At 41.2% G+C, this 18974-nt stretch overlaps 1 protein-coding gene across 1 annotated transcript in view; it reads left to right on the forward strand.

The window, feature by feature from the left end:
• BLVRA (biliverdin reductase A) overlaps positions 1-17453 on the forward strand; it is a 35644-nt gene extending 18191 nt beyond the window's left edge. Inside the window, exons 2-7 of the mRNA XM_021531477.3 lie at positions 7487-7614; positions 9216-9335; positions 9960-10057; positions 11418-11525; positions 11928-12099; positions 17069-17453. Of these exons, the coding sequence (XP_021387152.1) occupies positions 7496-7614; positions 9216-9335; positions 9960-10057; positions 11418-11525; positions 11928-12099; positions 17069-17342 (891 nt within the window). The 5' untranslated portion in view covers positions 7487-7495 and the 3' untranslated portion in view covers positions 17343-17453. The remainder of the gene's footprint in view (positions 1-7486; positions 7615-9215; positions 9336-9959; positions 10058-11417; positions 11526-11927; positions 12100-17068) is intronic.
• Positions 17454-18974: the final 1521 nt, after the last annotated feature.

The raw sequence follows: 18974 nt of genomic DNA on the forward strand, positions 1-18974 counted from the left end.
GGCTTGACAGAGTTCAGCTTCATGATAGCTTCAGTGTTTATGCAGATGTTAAGTCAAAATTGTAGTGAAGAATGTTTCATGCTTTTTTCCCCACCTTTTTTGAGTTAGTACAATTTTTAGCTTTATTCGGGCTTATTTTCTCAGGCACAGATTGGTAGTGTAGCAATACTGTTGTTTGGTCACCTGGAAAATTAGGATTTGTGAATCACTGATAGCTCCAAAACACTCCATTCTCCTGAATGGACTTTACTGTCAAGGAATTGACTTGCTGCTTGTTAAAATTCTCTCCCTCTCCCCATTCACTTTCAAAAACTGTTATAGAACATTAAAGCCTGAGAGAAATTTTGGGAACATTTTGTGGCTCTCTTTGCTTAGGCATATACTAATTAGCCACATAAAAGCAGACTTTTGCTTAAAAAGTAGCAGTGATGAGGCTGCAGTTATATGCAATTGTTTATTTACCCACCAGGAGTTTCACAAGACATTCTGCAATTCAGTCCAGAGCGGTTCCTGGAAACTTATGATAAGTTACAGTTTAATTTTTTGTAAGGGCATATTTTTATAAAATAAAAACTGGAGTCCTTCATATCTATCTCAAATTAATTTTTCAGGTGCCCCTAAGCAGGCTCAATGCTTTCTTGGATAGTTTCAAAATTAGCAGTGTAGGTATATTGAAATGTAATTTGAATTTCAAACAAAATTAGTCTGACTGAAGATAGGTCTCGGAGATATGTAGAAAAGCTGTTTTAAAAGTGTTCTTCCTCTTCAGACTAGCAACCAAATCTGAATCACAAAGGGTGACTACAGACAGGCAAGAGAGCAGGACAAAATGGTCATTCTTGGCATGCATGTATGTTACAGAACTTCTGTTTCAATCCTCCACAGTGTGAAATATGTCACATACTAAAATCAGATCTTCATATTTTTTCAGTACTTCTCATGATTTTACATTACTTTTGTGGGATGATTTTGCTTCAAATAGGGAGTTGCAGGCTCTGGAAGGCAGTCATGTTATGGATGTCAGGACTACTGCAGACTCTGGGGTTAGCAGAACTGTGTTTGAATAAAAGCTTTCCTCCTGCTCAGGTATTAATGCTGGAGACAGCGTATCTTTTACTACTGCAGTTTTTTATTATCTACCATCTGCTGAATAGAATAAAGGTGCTTGTTTGGCAGCTTAACACAGCATCTGTCCATATATCAATGTAATTATATCAACTTCAACTTTGGCAGTCAGCTGGAAAACCATAATTTAATTGGTGAACCTGCATATAAATGTAAAACAATGCAAGCATATTGTTCAAGTGGCATTTAAAAGCCAGGAAGAAAAGTCCCATTTGGCTGCTTCCAAAGTACAGTGGTGCCAGTTAGAATGAGAGATTGTTTTCTGCTGGCAAACCTCTGTGAGTGTTGGTGCCTTGAAGTTATAACTCACTCAGCAGAGCCAATGTGCCTGTCAGAAGGCTGTGGCCTGACTTGTGATAGCCAGAGATATGGGTGGGGAGAGATGAAGAGGTGCTGGCAGGGGTAGATATTTATGTCCATAACAAACGGCTCTCAAGGAAAATCTACATGGTTGCTCTCCTATTTCCAGGTGCTGCTGTTTTCCTCTGAAATGTGGACACTGTAAATGGTCCTGACAGGTTTTTGAGAAAATTTCTGATTCTCATTTTGTGCTCAATTAAGGTATTAAAGAGAGGTGGTGAAGAGTATTGGGGGTTACCTTTCTGGCTGTCTTTTTCTTGAAGAGGAGTTTACTTTTCTCTCTAGGTTTCAGTAAAAGCAGAGCAAAAATAATCCATCATGCTAACTGAATTCAAACAATAATTTTTTTGCCTTTCTATTTAAGATCTTCAATTGGGAACCTATGCAGGGTCTCTTTCCAGGAGGTACTTCAGCATATACAGAAGTTAAAGTGCGTAACTGGTTTCCTGCAGGAAAGAAAAAGGTATTTATGTCTTTGAATAGGCTGCTAAATTTGAGTATTTGTGATTTTTTTCCTTGGTAAAAGGAAACACAGCACTAACAGAATCCACTCTGTTCAGCTTCTGCATTCTATGCTCTGGGCAGATGTTTCATGCTAAGGGTAGACAATGAGAGCACAATATGGTGGCACAGGTTGTAGTAGCATGTACCAACACTCTGAATACAGCATCTGCCAGGTCTCTGGGTATTTGAAATCAGAAAGTTAGGGCTGAGAGAAACTTCAAATTTTCATCTTGGTGATTTTACAGTGAATGCTTTTGTCTATCTGGTATTTCCCTGTAGACTTCTGTTGAGGAAGGTGCCGCAACCCTCATCTCAAGGCTCTGCTGCAGTAAGAGAGAAAAAATATTTTATATTATATGCAAACAACAAATCCATTTGAAGAATTTGAAGGGAGCTCTGGAAAACTTCCTCAGTCTGTTACCAAAAATCAGAAATAATAAAAACTCCTTAACGCCAGTGTAGCATTATGACGCTGGCATTCTTTATTTGACCAGATGCACGAGGGGATATCTCCTTCAAAAATCATGCATGTTGAATACAGAAGAGGTCCTCTTTATATACTATATTTTACATATATGTTTATTGATTTTCTCAGAATAAACATACATATGATAATAATTTCCCAGAAATCATTAACATATTTTCCCTCCCCTTTACATATGCAATCTTTTGTCCTGGGGTCTCATGAGTGGTCCCTGATCCCTTGACAACATTATTTTCAGATTAAATACTTATCTGTGAGGTTTCTTAACATACATGTGGCACTTGAAGCAGTACACTTTATAACACCAGGCTGAGATTGCTTCAGGAAAACCTCCTTCATCAGTGTTATGCTATCATCTGTGACATTAACTATAAAATATTTTGATTTCTGATGTGAGTCATTCATATTTTTGGGAACAAGAGTTTGTAGACTGCAGGGAAAATTCAGTGGGCTTACTGAAGTTCTTTATATATCATGGGAGAAAGGAGCTTGTACTCATTCTGTAACATCTAGGCATGCCATGAGAAACTTTATTGAAGGGGAGATAATTTCTAAGTTTTGTCTTTTAGCTTGCTTCTGCAGTCCTTTGCATGGCCTTAGTGGTGTTGCACAAAACAGAGGTAAGCCTCACTTCCCTCAGGCTTATCCCAGTGAGTGTTAGCAGTTTTGAGATGTAGGATCCCCCTTGTGATTGCGCTGGGGAGGTGCACTGGTACTGGGTGATGGATTTCTTTGGACTTACTCCATTGTTTGTTTTGCTGCTAAATATTCCATTTTGCTGCTAAATTTTGCAAGACTATTTGGGTATAAACCAGTTCTATATTTTGTTTTTGTTAATTACTATGGGGTACCCTTGATCTAATGCAGGAAATATGCAGCAGAAGCACAGAAAGCTCAAGAGCAGAGGGGCAATAGTATGATGATCTTTTGGTGTAGAATAAATGATCCTCTTCAGCTATTTGCCTTTCTCAGCTCTTTCTCTGTGTCACGCAGGGCTCATCTCCCTTGGTAAGAGGAGCCACTTGTGTTGGCTGTCAGTGGGGAAGAGCTTCCACAGCAGCAGTGTCAGCCACCATCCCCTGTCCCAGTTCAGAGGGGACTATGGTGAGCCTGGCAGAGCTGCCTGCAACCCGGCCAGGGTGGGTGGTGCTATGATGTGAGAGACATTCCTTAGTCACAGCATGTGAGCATGAAAGACATTTCCTAATCTTCTCATCAGCTCTCTTTGCTTTCATGCAGCCAATTAGGAAAGGTTGGAGAAAATGCTTTTGGATAGTGTTGCATCACTTACAGTATGATTTTTTTTCAGTATGACAGGAATCAAAGCTCAGCAGCCTTGAAAATGCCTTTGAAATATTTTTTTATTAAAGCTTTAGCAGAGATCACTGATTTTAAGAAAAAGATGTGAAAGGCAGGCAGAGCAGTTTGTGATTTGGGTTTCCTACTTCATCATTTTTTACTTGAAATATTATTGTGGCTGTTATCCTCTTGTAAAGGTTTGAAAAAAAAGGTAAACTTTTATATATTCATCTGGACTCCCAGATGAGAATTCTCTATTCTGGTCTTACCTGGTTTGTAACAGTTCTGAAAAACACCTAATTTACTTTTCCTCCCTGAGCAGCTGCAGATTTTGGTGTGTGAGCAAAATGAGGGTAATAAAAAGCCGCAGCAGGGATGCAAACACAGCAGTTTCTCTGTTAGCTACGTGTGTAAGCAAAGGTTCCGGACCATACATTTAATAGCTCTCTCTTTCAGTGTATTAGCCACTGAACCCTTGACCTGGACCAAATGGTTGGTTGCTATGGCAACAGGTTGCACAGTAACAAGTCTTGTTCTTAGGTTGAAATCTTCTTGCTACTCTTAAACGTTAGTTTTGAGGAGATCAGAAGAAACCAGGAAATTCTTTTTGGAGGAGAGGCAAAAATATTGATATTCAGCTACCTGAGCATCTGCAGAGAGACATTCTTTGTTCCCTGAAGAAGGTAGTCAGCTCCCCCACTTTCTCTGCTTTGCTGGAGCAGAGGTCAGCAGCTCACCAGCAAAAAAAAAAAAAAAAAAAAAATCAAAACCAAACAACAACAAAAAAGTAGTTCTTGGAAACAACATAACTGTAGGAGGTTCAGGGGAATTTGTTTGCTGTACAACTCAACTCCCGATCCCGCTGAAGGCAGTGGGAAAATATTAACAGCTCAACACTCCACTAACCTTGAAAATTTCTGAACTTAAAGTAAGCTCCTGATCAGCTCTTTTTAAGCTGGACTTTTGAGAGACTGGAAAGATTGATGTCTCGAGATGTGATGGGCTGTATGTGTGTGGAGGAAGGGGCAGTGCCCTGCCCTGTACACCCCCACCCTAGAGCCTGTATCCCAGCCTGGCAGTGGCTGCCAATCCCTGGCACAGTAGAGGCGATGCTCCACGCCCACCTCTGGGACCCCTAGCTCAGCTCCTGAGTGGCCAAATGACAAAAGCCCCACCTGGGGGAAGGGCCCAGGAAGGCCAAGGGGTATTTAAGGCCTAACACAAGGCAGTCAGATGTCTTGAATGTACTGCCTCTTGGAATGTATGTCTATGCACTGCTGGAACCCAGGAGCTGGTAGCTATGTTTGTTTTTTTCTATATCTCTTCTATTTTTCTTTCTTTCTTGCTTTCTCTTCTAACTCCCTCTTCTTGGACTTTTGAGTAACTTAAAATTGAGCTGTCTTTGAGTTTGCAAATTTGAATGAGCCAAGTTAATGCTTTAAAAAGTGTTATCTGTTGATTGAATGTTGCCCTAAACTTGCCAAATTTGTCTGATTCCTAAAGCTACCAGTAAAATACTTTTTGTTGTTTTGACCTCTTGAGAGTATCTTCTTGGTATTTCTCCTGTGCATCTAACTCAGAGTACATGAACAACCGTAAGCCCTTTTAAAAGTCTCATTGATCATGGCTGTTTGGAGCCTTACAATACTAAAAAACTTCCTTGCTGTGGCAGTGGTCAAACACTGTGGCAGAGGCATGGGAGGTTGAAGGATTGCCAGCCATGGGGGCAGTCAGCACTCAGCATGGTTCTAGTGCAACTGAGTGGGATTTGGATTGAGTGACCTTCTGGGGCTCCTTCCAGCTGAGGTCATTCTGCAAGTCTGTCTCTTTTTGTCTTTGGCCACAGAGAAAAGGAAATGTGATGGAGAGCCCAGACTAAGACTCTGCCTGTGTGTGGTACTGAAAATGAGTTTTGTGGTTACGTTGCCCTCCCTTACCCCACCCCCTGCCCCTGTCTTACACACTTCTTTTTCCTGGTGAATAGTGTCACCATGTCATACCTCAAATACTTGGTAATAAAATGTCGCTGTAATTCCCCATGAGAACTCTTTGATATATCACTAATTTATTTTCTTACACAAAACATGCTGCTCGGTGTTTTACCTTTGTGTCTTTTTGGCATGTATAAAGTGAGGGGCATTCAGCAACACAGGCAGGAGCTTAAAGGAAAGCCAAAATACAGACATGGCATGTGATTGGAGAGGGGTGACACTGTTGAGCCAGGGATGGACAAAATGACTTGTAAAATTTCAGAAGGCAAATGAATGTTTATTCAAAAGCACCTCTCTCTTTTATAGAGAACATCGTGAACATTAATTCCATTGGTCTTAAAATAAAAACAAACATTTCACCTCATTGGTACACTGGACTTAGGTCAGTGTGGTAGAACATATCTATAAACAATATGAACGGAAAGCAAGATAATAGATTGTTTACATTCCTCTTCAACTTTTTCCCAGGCTTAGCCTGGCAGAAATCTTTCTCTTTTTCTCTCTGACTGAACTGAGAATATCCACAGAGGGGATCTTTTTTTCCTTTGTGCCAGCAGCTGTCAACCTCTTGCACTGCCAGAGCAGTCACTTATGTCTTTGCTGCTGCACTGTCATCCTGTCAGACAAGAGGCACAAGGAGGACTTAAGTAGGGTTGTCCATTTACCCATCTCAATCTCAGAAAGATGTGAAGGACTGCAGCCAAGCAATGTAAACAATTTAAAGAGTTCACTCAAGTGAAGGGATTGGCAGTGGCAGGAAGAAGACTGAAACAGAAGAAACAGAGATTGAAGGGATGTTTTTATGAGACAGAAGGAACAAAAACTGAAGAGAGTCTGATCTGACCTAGCATATTTTAGGCCATTTTCCTGTAAATCTTCAAAGTGTTGCTAGTCCTCAGGATGCTGGAACAGTGCAGGTTTGAAAGGTTTCATCAGTTGTCAAGTGCTTCCACAGATGAACAGCAGGTCATAAAACCAACAGAATTTATTGCCAGAGGCCCAGCAGCCCAGCCAGTGAGTGCAATGCCTGTCTCAACTTCCATATTATGCGGTTGTGTCAGCAATTTCATTTAGGAGATGTAAATCTTAGAGATGCCTGCTTGTCATTAAAGAGATGGCAGAGCTTTCTTTGGGCATGGAAATGTCAAGCAAGCATCTTGATAAAATTCAGTGGTTGGTTACAGCTTGGTATTGCAGGATGTGTCGATGGTTACATGGGGAACACAGAGATGCTCTCTGCTTCCTGTCCCAAAATATTCCTGTTATGCTGCTGAGCACTAGGACTGTCTGTGTGGCACCGTGCTGCAGACGCTCAGGAAGTCAGCAGGCTTTATATAAAGCTCTGCTGGGTTTGCAGAACCTTTTGGCTCCTTTCCAGCTTGGAAGTGGCGATATAAATAGAAGAATGTCTCACTTTTGAAGTCTGCTTTCTATTCACAGAAAGGAAGAACTTTGCTGGAGCTGTGATTTAATAGCTGTTAAATACAAATATCAAGACCGGTCCTATGACAGGCTGAACTGGTGGATCCCATTTCAATGGATATGAGTGAGCTCACTAGCCTATAACATCACATCTCTGTTAGTTGGTTGCTGACACCTGAATAATGCTATGAAAGCAGGGTTCAAGAGTATCCATTCTCACACCTTCCCTCCAAGTTGCACTTGACCCTGTTACCAAAAAAAAAAAAAAAAAAAAAGTTGCCTTTTTTTTTCTTTTGGACAGATTAGCAAAATGTTTGGGACAGTGGTGGTTGGAGTTGGAATTGCTGGCTTGGCACGAATCCGAGACTTGATGAATCCGATGCCTTCTAGTCCTTCTGAGCACCTGAAACTCTTTGGATTTGTATCCAGGTTAGAAATTTTATCTTAGCATGTCTAATATGTATATTGCAGTGGTTTATTCTTCTTTTTTAAGCCAAAAAGGGAAAGGTCATGCAAATGCACCTGTCATTCTGAGTGGCAGCTCAGAGGTGATTTCAGAAAGCTTTGCAAGAGGGAACAAATAGGTTACCTTAGTGAGATATCTTTCAGAAATTACTAAAATAAAAACTGAGAGATGTTCTTGCTGTAGAATCTGTGTGATAAAAATAGATTGTCTGACTGGAATTTCCTGTAGATTTAAGGTAGTGCAGACAATAAGTGCACTAATGTTCTCGTGTCTGCATGACACTTCTAGAAATGTTAAGAAAAAGGTTTTACAGAGTTTTAAAAAGTTATTTTGCAAAACCATGTTTTAATGCCCCCAATACTCCAAATTCATAATAAAATTCTAGTATTTTTTAAACCAGGTATTGAACCTGTAGATATCTAAAGAAAATCCCATTATTTGCTACATGCAATATGGTTGCTTTTTATCCTTCTTACGCTTCTTAGAGAAAATGAGTTTTTCTCACTAGTTTGGAACTGTGGAAATTTAGTATGGATCTCCCTCTGAGCATTCCTGCTGGACTGTTTGACCCATTACAGTGGAGCAGAAAAGTTTGAAATAGGCAGTACCTTTAATGGGTCTCAGATTGTGAATGTGTTTTTCCAGCTATTTTTAAATTGTGCAGGATTGTTTGAGACAGAAAGGATTGATCAGGTAACCCACTTTAATTCCTACCATATACGCTTCTGTTTCTCTGATGCCTCTGCTAGTGCTACAGATAGCCTTGAAGAGCAATGAAGATAGAGTTTCTACCATTGTCTTTTTTTAAGGAGCAATGCTTTTGAAATGTATGATTCACAGTAATCTTCCTTGGATCCCAGTCACACACAATCACCACCTCTCTTTGCTTTCAAGTCCTGCTTGTGGCCTGCCTTCCTGCCCTCTGTCACCTATCCTAGCACTGTCAGGGTGCCTGCTCCAGTCAGTATTAATGCAAGGGACTTTTGGAGGGATTGTGTGTTTCATTTTCAGCTGGAGCTGTGCTCAGCTTGCTGCCCAAGAGAGCTTTCCCCTTAGCACTGACATGCTGTGTGTGTTGCAGGGTTAACCATCATAACCAAGCATCTGCTTGGTCCCTCTCCTGCTTGTCTGTACTTGCAGTTGTGTGCATCCCTGCCATCTCAAGTGCTTTTGTCCACATTGTCCAGGATGGTAGGGAGAAGTTCACCCATAGGGTCACTCTTTCACAACATCTCTTATTAAAAACTGAAACACTAAAATCAGAAGGACTTGACAGTTCAATAGCAGGCCAGTTTCTGGACTGATACCCCCACCTGCATACTGGTCCATTTTTTTTCTCTTCTCCATTCCACTTTTGTCTGTAAGTGCTCATGCTCTTCCTGGATAGGAAATTGGTTGTTATACCCTGGTTGAACTCAGTGGTCCATGAGAACAATTTTTGAGTACTGCTAGTACATGGACAGTGGTCCATGGGAACAATTTTTAAGTACTGCTACACAACATGTGGTTGGGAAAAATGGATCATGATAGTTATACTCTGGTTGTATTTATGCTAAATATACAGGAGAAGTTTTGGCAATATTAATGAAGCTAAGCAGATTAGCCTGGAAGATGCTCTGAGAAACAAAGACATCCATGCAGCCTTCATCAGCACAGAGAACAAAAGCCATGAAGAAACCATCAGGTATTTGGGGGGTTTTCCCTTGCTCTTTTCCCCATTTCCCTTATATTTTAGAAGCACAGAGGAGCTGTGTAAAGCTGTTGCAGGAGAAGATATGAACACTGAGGAAAGACTGCCAGATTAGAGGCCTGAAGTGAATGATAGTGAGTTCCCTAGAGCACCTATAAGCCCTGGAAGAGAGTAGGATTTAAGATGTATTAATTTCTCAAGTATTTCCATTTCCACACCTCTAGGTCTGTGTTTGATGGACAGGCAGCTTTAAACAGGATTTAAAGCCTTTCCTCATAGATTATGTTGTGGAAGGGTAGTCCAGTGCCTCACTCCAACTGCTTGCAAGTCTGTAAGTCATAAATTGCAGTGCTGAATGCTGTAGCATTTTAGTGACTTGTTGTAGGTGAATGAGGGAATTTTGTGGCAAAAGAAGAATTAAAACCCTGCTCCTCTGCTGTTTAAATGTGTGATGTAGCCACTACACCATCCTTCCTAAGAAAGTTGCCATTTATTTCTGTTACTCCATGTTGTGCATCTCTCCATGTGAAGCTGGCGGTGGGAATGAGAAGCAGCTTGCACAGTGAGAGAGGATTAGGATAATATTCTTTTTAATGGCTGATCTTTTATCCCTTTCAGAATGTTCTTGGAAGCTGGGAAACATGTCCTTGTTGAGTACCCCATGGCACTGTCTGCAAAGGCAGCCCATGAGCTCTGGGAGATGGCTGAGCAGAAAGGTAACACATTTGTTCCCAGGAGTGTAAGCAGTCTTGCCTGTTGGGTCTGAACTCAAAGGCAAGTCCCCAGCCTACTTTTAGTCATCATGTAAAAGGGAGTATGACTGTCTCAGAGATGTGCCAGTCCAGGATGTAAGACTTGTGCCAACAGGGGAACAAACACATAAATGTCAATGCTAAGAGTAAGCTATGTTTGCCCTCACAAAAACTCTAGCCTCTATTTGTGATGCTTGGAATGCAGTTAAAGAGGAAAAACTTTTGTCACTGTGATAGTAAAACATTGGATGAGTGCAGCTATTAGACTTGTGCAATCTCCTGTCCTCTCTCTCCTGGAAATGAAACTGTAAACAGCTCTCCTAGCTTCTAGCATTTGTGATGTGCTAGCCACACACAACTGCTCATGCAGTAGGCCAGCAAGGCATCCCTGTCTGAAAGACAGCTTGTCTCTAAGCAAAATCTCTTTATTTCCAGAAACCATGTGGTCCCATCCCGGTGGTGCAAAGGGATGAATGGGGCTGCAAGGGGCAGAGCAGTGCTGGTCAGAAGCAGAGTGCAAATCATTTGGACAAGCTGCACTTTTTATACCAGTGCTTCTTAAAGATCTGCTTTGTGACTTTTGTCCTGAAACACTGGAGGTGTAGGATTTCTGCTTTCCTGTTTCCCTGTACCAACACATTACTGCCTTGTTGCTCACCAAATGGTTTCACATTGAGCAGAATTTATGGCTCTTTTCTTGAAGTAGCAGCAGTTATTATCAGCAGCCTATAGTGATTCTCCTGGAAATCTTCCAGAGAAACACATACTGAATGAAGGACATATTTAAGTTGTATTGGATAACCTCTATTTCAAAGTAGCCCAATTAATTGCAATTGGAGGGAGATATTCCTTAAAAAAATTGTTCCAATCTGGGTCTGAGCATTATGCTTTATTTCCACCCCTTCCTTTTTCTTTCTTACTGCCCTGGGATGAAAAATGCAGAGCAAGGAAATGTGAGGGGAAAGAAGCCAAGAATTAATCCATCTGTTACTCTGAAGACTCATGTTTCAGGCTTAGCTGGATACTGGGTTTCATTACAGAGTTTCTGTTAAACGTAGTGGTTACTGTCCCTGCAGTCTCTGTCTTTGTTGGCTCCTGAAAATCCTTAACCCAAATTGATACTTCAGCACAGGGTCCATGTTTCCATGTTTGATTTTCTTCCTGACATCACTTTCTGAGAAATGAATGAATATTTCTGTGTGAGTTCACACTGGTGGCTAGTGAAGCCTTTACTGTTTAGACATGACTTTGGTTCACACAGAAAACTTTTATTTAATCTGTCCTGATGTTTTTTGTGGTTTTGTTTTGGTTTTTTTAATGGCAGGTAAAGTACTCCATGTGGAGCACATTGAACTTCTTACTGAAGAGTATAAGCAGCTGAAAAAAGAGGTGGCTGGGAAAGACCTGGTGAAGGGAACTTTGCATTTCACAGGTCAGTAACTCTGAAGAAATCAAAGTCCATCTGTATTTGCTCCCTAGGGATGTCAGTGCTTCCAGGCTTCATTCACTCCTTTCACACAAAACTCTGTCTATAAACTGAGTAGATACACAGGTACTGGTTCTGGATAATTCCCTTGTTGAATCCACATACACCCTTCTGTCCTCACCGTGTCCTGAAGGGTTTGTTGTATATGTACTTTGTGCAGCCCTCTGCCATAGCTCATCAACTGATCCATTTCGACATTAAATGTGTTTATTGACTTTCCTACTCAGTCCATTCACTGACCTTTCTACACCCTGATCTTTAACCCTGCAACACTGCAGTTTCTTCATCCTTTCCTATGCAGAAGGCATTATTCTATTTCCTGGTCCTCAAGAGTTTCTATTCCACCAGGTAGTGTCCTTGATGAAAACAAATCAGGATTCCCAGCTTTCAGTGGAATTGCCCGTCTGACGTGGCTAATTGACCTCTTTGGAGACCTCACTGTTACCTCTGCCACCAGAGAGAAGCAGAAGGATAAGAATTATTCCAGAATGACTGTTCACTTTCAGACGGCAAACAAGAAGTGAGTAATGTCTATGTCACCACATGAACCAGGCTCCTCGTCATCTGCAGAACTTCTGCCTGCAGGAGTTCTGCATTCTCTTCCCCTCTTGTGGAAACAGCATGGGTGGAGGCTACCATGAAAGTGTACATATCTTTTAAAGATGCATTTTATAATATTGAGTTTTATCTCCTTTTCATATGCAGTGACAATATCCTTCCTATCAACTAGAATATTTTTAATAGCCTTGCTAAAAATTGGTATATCATAACTACAAAGTAAATCCCCAATATTTCATTCTGTCGCTTGACTACTCAGCTTGGTCCAGAGAATGGTGGAAACTCTCAGGTTTGGTCATTCTGGGCCATCTGTGCAAAGTTCACGTCCTTTCAAATAAGTTGAAGTTACTTACAACATCAGTTTAAAGCAACCAGATACAATTTGAGAATTATCTGATATGAAAAGGTAGAGAGAAATTATCCAATGGTGATGTTTTTGGGTTTTTTTAGATTGCAGATATGCTGATAGACCTCTTAAAAAGCCCAACCCTAACCCAGCGTTTTAGATAAATTTGTAGTTAAAGTAGTAACCTGAAGGACTATTTGGGGAGTGACTAATCAGGGCTCCTTTAAACTCTTAATTTCACCACAGGTCTGCTTAAGCATTTCATCAGCTGCTCTACGAACCCCATTGCAGTTTATCATGGGATTATCATCTTGTTTTAGCAATCTTCCTCTCTCTTTAAATAAAACAACATTTCCAATTCCTTTTAAAATGCAGTTGTGAGAGGACAGAACTCTGTATACAAGCTCTGTTTACCCTCTTAGCAATTTGCTAGTAACATAAGTAGCTGTAAAGATCTAGATGGGGTGAGATTTTGAACTAATTCCAGCAGATGGAACTAGTGGGTGGTTTAAACATTTCCCTGGCTGTCCTGTCTCCTGGGTAGTCCTTAGCTGCTATTTATTATATTTGCTGGATACAGAACTGGTTCTGGATTATTTTTTTTCCCTGCTCCTCAACACTAACCGATATTTGCTTATCTTGGCCACTACTATTTGTATGGATCAGTGTTTTCTCACCATAAGTGTTTTAATAACTTTGGGGACAGTCAGTTTTATGCCTCTGGGTTAATTTAGGGTGGGTGGAAAATTACATAGCGTTCCTGTATTGTGTTCAGTGCTGGGGCCATATTTCCTGCTGACCTTCCCCCACTGACGTCAGGGGAGTTACTGCAGTAGAGAATTTGGCCCACTCTCTGTCAAGTGAAGTTATAACCTAGCAGTAATGATGGTGGTGTTACAGATCTAATTTGCCCAACCTTTATTTTGCTGAAGGATGGGAAAGGTCTGTACCTTTCATGAGAGCTATCCCATCCTTTTTTGAAAGACATGAATTCAGTAACCTTAAGAAATCAGGTTAATTCATCCTATTTCTGCCTTGGAAAATACAGCAGGTGCAGAATGCAGGAACCTGCGTTCTGCTTGTTAAGCAGGGATTTGTGTAAAGGGTATAGTCTGTCTCCACTGCACAGCCCACCCTCGCTGCTTGTCTGGCTCTGGGTGGATTTTGGAGGTGTGTTAATGCCTGCACCCAGCTATTTGAGAGATGACCTCTGCCTCTGTTGTGTGTCCAAGACAGCTGAGCTGACAGCCTCTCTTGACTAATCCAGGAAGAGCCAAACCTCTACTGACAGCGCGTCTGTTTTGGGACTGCTGTTCCTGTCCCAGGATTACAGAGCTTGGATTCAGTAAATGTCAGAAATCAATTTTTAGTGCAAGCTGGAGAGATAATGATTTGGGCAGCATTTCTTTTAATGCTAACTAGGGATAGGGTCCAATTGTCTAATTCTCATGCAGGCTAAGGGAGGCCTCTCATTGATTTAATGATAAAGTAAAAATATTGGCATTTTCAAAGAGTTAAAAGGAAAATGTTTAAAAGAAGTTGAAGATATTTCCTAAACATATACTGACAAGAAACATTTGAATTTCCATTTTTATGGAGAGCTAAGCTTACAGAGTCTAATAAGATATCTTCAAATTGAACATTCTTAGAAAATGATGTAATAGATGCTTTCTGCAGAAGTTGCTGCATGAAATTTTAAGCTGAGTGGACCCAGAATTCTTTCAAGCATGAAACCAGCTTAATTTTTGTGGCGGTACAAAGAATATTTGCTTCATATTGGTTTGTTGAGCTATTGCAGTCCAGCAAGTTCCACTCATTATTTGAGGAAAAAAGGAATCAGAAAAGCAAAAAGTCTTTTTCAATGTAGCTGAGAAAATGCTATCAGTTTACAATTTGGAAAGACAAAATGGCCATAGAAAATCAGGGTATTTTCTTCACTGCAGAATGTTTGCTTTGCAAATAGTCAGTATAAAGGTGGTTTGTGTGCTTGATTAAATTTTCTTTTTCTTTAACTACCCAACATATGTAACCTGGCTTTATTCAGATATCAAAAACGTTGGATTTGTTGCTTGTAAGTAACTCTACTAACACTTCTAAATAACTAAATATATCTGTAACTAGTTAATACTTTGATACAAATTTTAATGAAAGTGGGTAAATTGTCTATTTACCCAAAAAAAGCTACAGCCCTTCACAATTTTCTGACATAAAATACAAATCTGTTCCTTAAGCTACAAAACTGCTTAAATACAACATACTTATCTTTATAGCAAAACAAGAGGCTTATTTCAGAGTAGAAGTTGTTAATTAAAAATGAATACATTTTGCTTACCAATCAAGTAGAATAAATCTCTCTTTGGGACTATGACTAAAAATCCAATTGCAGAAGAAGATAAATCTATTAGTAAATCCAACATTTTCCTGCTCACTGATCTAAATCAGTCATTCTAATCACTTTGGTTAAATTCTTCCCACTCCGCATGTTTGTGCTTCTGGTTCAGTGGCTTCCCAAGCTAGAGCAGAAATCATAAACTTGAGTCTGATCACTGGTGTGCATATGCTCTAGATCACCCCAGGGAGGTGATCCTGCACCGACAGGGCCTGTTTTGGATCATACCAAGAGCTCCTTGCTATTACATGATGTAAATCTTTGCCTGTGCTTGCCCAGTGGTTTCTTCATGCCTACCCACCTGAGATAAAGCAGCTTTGAGTAAAAGCGGCCTCAACCCTCTCTGACTCTTTACTATCATAGGAATATAAAACCAGCTCTGTCAAGTCAAAGCAAAGCCCAGCTTGCTCAGCAGCCTGCCTCTTACCCAGATCAACAGCCTTTACCTCAGGGAAGTAGGATGGGAACGTGGAAAACACTGAGCAATATGGCCCCTAAACACCCTTCCGGCTTGCAGTGACATGTAGCTCTGGGACTTCCTAAAACACATGCTGCCTTTGCATTTATTAGTCCTCTGAGAATTTTTTTGTTCATTCTTGTAGGCTGTGATTTGGATATTCCCCACCCCCTCCCCCGTTCTTTCATTCTGTTCAATCAGGTTCATCTGGCCATACTTAATTTGTAGGGGGAGGTGGTGGAGATGTGGAAGTACAGGTGAGGAAAGAATAATTGATATGACTATGTAAATATAGAAACTGATTCCTGGAGCATAAAATATGAGAGGGGCAGAAACATTAAGCTGAGCACTCTGCAGAATGTGTTCAGGGCAGATTGATAAGGACTTTCTTTCCAGATCTAATGATACTGAAGATTTCATGGGCAGTACTTGGAGACAGAATTTATTCTTCCAGGCTATTGATGCCTTCATCATTTGTGAGTGGCAGACTAAAGTAGGCTATAAAGAACTGTGGAAGGGCCATCAATAACCAAGTAAGAAAAATAATGTGCATCCTCTAAACAGAGGCAGTAGTGAGTGCTGATGAATGAGCTGCAGAAAGGCAATGGTGTGGTTCAGGCAGTTGACAAAAGACCAGGAAGGGAGCATTGTGACTGTGGCTGATGTTGAGGGCCATTCCTCAAAGGCGTTGCAGTGTTGGGTCAAGGACTGTGTTAAGACCCATGAAGTGGCACAGCATGTCCCATGGCTCCTTTCCCCTCAGCCAAGATGGGAAGTTGGGAAGGACTGTGTTAAGACCCATGAAGTGGCACAGCATGTCCCATGGCTCCTTTCCCCTCAGCCAAGATGGGAAGTTGGGAAGGACTGTGTTAAGACCCATGAAGTGGCACAGCATGTCCCATGGCTCCTTTCCCCTCAGCCAAGATGGGAAGTTGGGAAGGACTGTGTTAAGACCCATGAAGTGGCACAGCATGTCCCATGGCTCCTTTCCCCTCAGCCAAGATGGGAAGTTGGGAAGGAAGGTGTGAGCTATGCAAGTCAATAGCCAGTTCCCCAGCCTTGGTTTGGAGACTGTGCTATCCTGTTGGTGTAAGACAGGACTCTGCTCTGATTAAGAAAGCCCTTCTTGAGAGTCTGTGTAGGTATAATTTTTAGGATCAGCACAGTGCTCCCAGTGATGAGAATGAAACATTTTAAAAGTTCAGAGAGTATGGACACTTGTGTCTGTGTCAGTGAATTTGTCCACTGGGGTCCAGCTCACACAGTAGCACCTGGGTCATGATTATGTACCTGTGTGACTTAAATCTATTCTTGCTGGAGGAATGACTAGACATTGAGGGCCATTTGAGTTTAGCTGTGACTGAATTATATACAAAATTTTTGGACATTTAACTGCACTTTCCATACAAGTCCACAAACAGCCCACAGACTTACCTCTTCCTTATGACGTGGCTTGATGTTGCTTGCTTCACATTGTGCATAGGGAAGACAAAGCTGGACAGAGCTTAGATGGTGTGCTGAATGTCATAGGATGAAACAGTGGCAGAGTTAAGACTATTACCTGCTGTTGAGTTCTATCCACAAGGCATGTTGGTCAGGACACATTGCCTAAATGTGCAATAATTGATATTTTAAAATGGTGCATTTATTAGAGCATTTTCTGCAAATACTGAGAAAACAACCTAGAATTGTTGATTCAATTTCTTAATTAATACTTTTTTTCTGCTCCTTCACACTAGACCCTTGACTTGGATTGAAGAAAGGGGACCAGGGATGAGACGTGAAAAGAAAATCAACTTCTGTTTCACAAGTGGTTGCCTGGAGAATTTCCCTGAAGCCCCAAGGTCTTCTGTGGGCCTTTTCATGCAGGATCAGAACCTCTTTGCCAAGAAACTGCTGGGCCAGGTCTCCAAGGAGGAGCTGGCTGCTGAGAAATGGCGAATTTTGCGGTGTCTTGACCTTGCCGAGGTGATCCAGCAGTACTGTGAAGAACCAGAGAAAATCTATTCCTGAGACTGCTCTTGGGGAAGGAAGAACAAGGCAGGCAGAAAAGCTCTGTTGTCATCAAGCAGTTGCTATTTGTTTCATTACCTTCTTTTTGACCACTTGTGATTCTTGGGCTCACCAGGTATTCTGGGAGAGTCTGGGATATACCCTGTGCCTTCTGGTTTGCACCAGACCAAAGCAATTCCCCTGCTCTGATGCATCCCTGTTTTTTCAGGCAGTTAGGAGCCTAGCAACAACCAGCTTTCCTGTGATTCAGCTGGGAATATCCCTGACAGTAGATCCTGCAGGACTGTAAATACTATATATAATTCTCTCTCCCAGGGTCTGTCCCCCCATTCCAGATATGTCTGAAAATGAACATGTCTCAAGACTATTCCTGTACTATTTTCTAGAATGAAGTTCCAGTTCAGTTTTCCACCTCTTTACTTGAAATACATAACTTGTGCCACCACAGTCTTGACCTTTTCTTCCAATTGCCCTGAATTGTTCTGTGCATTTACTCTAATTAGTAGTCTTGCCTGTTAGATATTGGGGAGTGGGGGGTGGTTTGTGTGTTTTGTGCTTTTTTTTTGGGTGTGGCTGGTTTTCACACTGGAGGTCAACTATCATCAAATTAAATCTCTATTGGTATCAAACCAGAATAGAAGAGTCTTGTCTCTTGATAGAGAAATGTTGATTTCTTTCAATTTTTCTGGTGCCCTGTGCCAACATAGAAATCCTTTCCCAGCAGAGATGAGAAATGTGCATTGAACTAATGCATTGCCTGCCTGCTCTGTACTGAACCTAAGTATTTTTGGCTTTGTACTTGAAGCAGCATATTATTCTCCTTCATTTATGTTCTAATTCGGCATGGGAGTGGATCATAGCAAAAATAATAAATATCTTGCATTTAAGAAAAGAAAATCACTAATGCATTTCTGGAGACAGAGAAATTAATTTGGAATAGTGATAAATTCAGAATAGCATTGTAGAAAACAGCAATTTGCAAATATACCCGTGTGTTTATGTCATGGTTCAACCCTAGCTGGCAACTAAGCACCAGGCAGCTGCTTGCTTATTGCACCTTAGTGGGATGGGGGAGAGAATCAGAAAGGTAATAGTGAGGGGGGAAAAAGGTGGGTTGAGATAAAGGTGGGTTGACAGTTTAACAGATAAAACAAAAACTGCACGTGGAAGCAGAGCAAAACAGGGAATTCACTCACTGCTTCCAATGGGCAGGCAGGTGTTCAGCCACACCCAGGACTTCAGAGCTGCATCACATACGACAGCGATTTGGGAAAACAAGTGCCATCATTCTGAATGTCCCCCCCTTCATTCTCCTTCCCCAGCTTTATATGCCATATGGTATGGAATATTGCTTTGGGTCAGCTGCCATGGCTGTGTCCACTCCCAAATTCTTGTGCACCCCCAGCCTACTTGCTGGTAGGATGGGGTGAGAGCAGGAAAGGCCTTGAGGCTGTGCAAACACAGCTTAGCAATAACTAAAACATACCAGTGTTATCAACACTGTTTCCAGCAAAATCCAAAACACAGTCCCATATGAGCTACTCTGAATCAAATTAACTCTACCCCAGCCAAAACCAACCCAGGTTATAGCATAAGACACCTGTGGGAATGGGTCTTTAGCATTTTTACTGT

Source organism: Lonchura striata, chromosome 1, assembly GCF_046129695.1.
Source record: "Lonchura striata isolate bLonStr1 chromosome 1, bLonStr1.mat, whole genome shotgun sequence".
Lineage (NCBI taxonomy): Eukaryota > Metazoa > Chordata > Aves > Passeriformes > Estrildidae > Lonchura > Lonchura striata.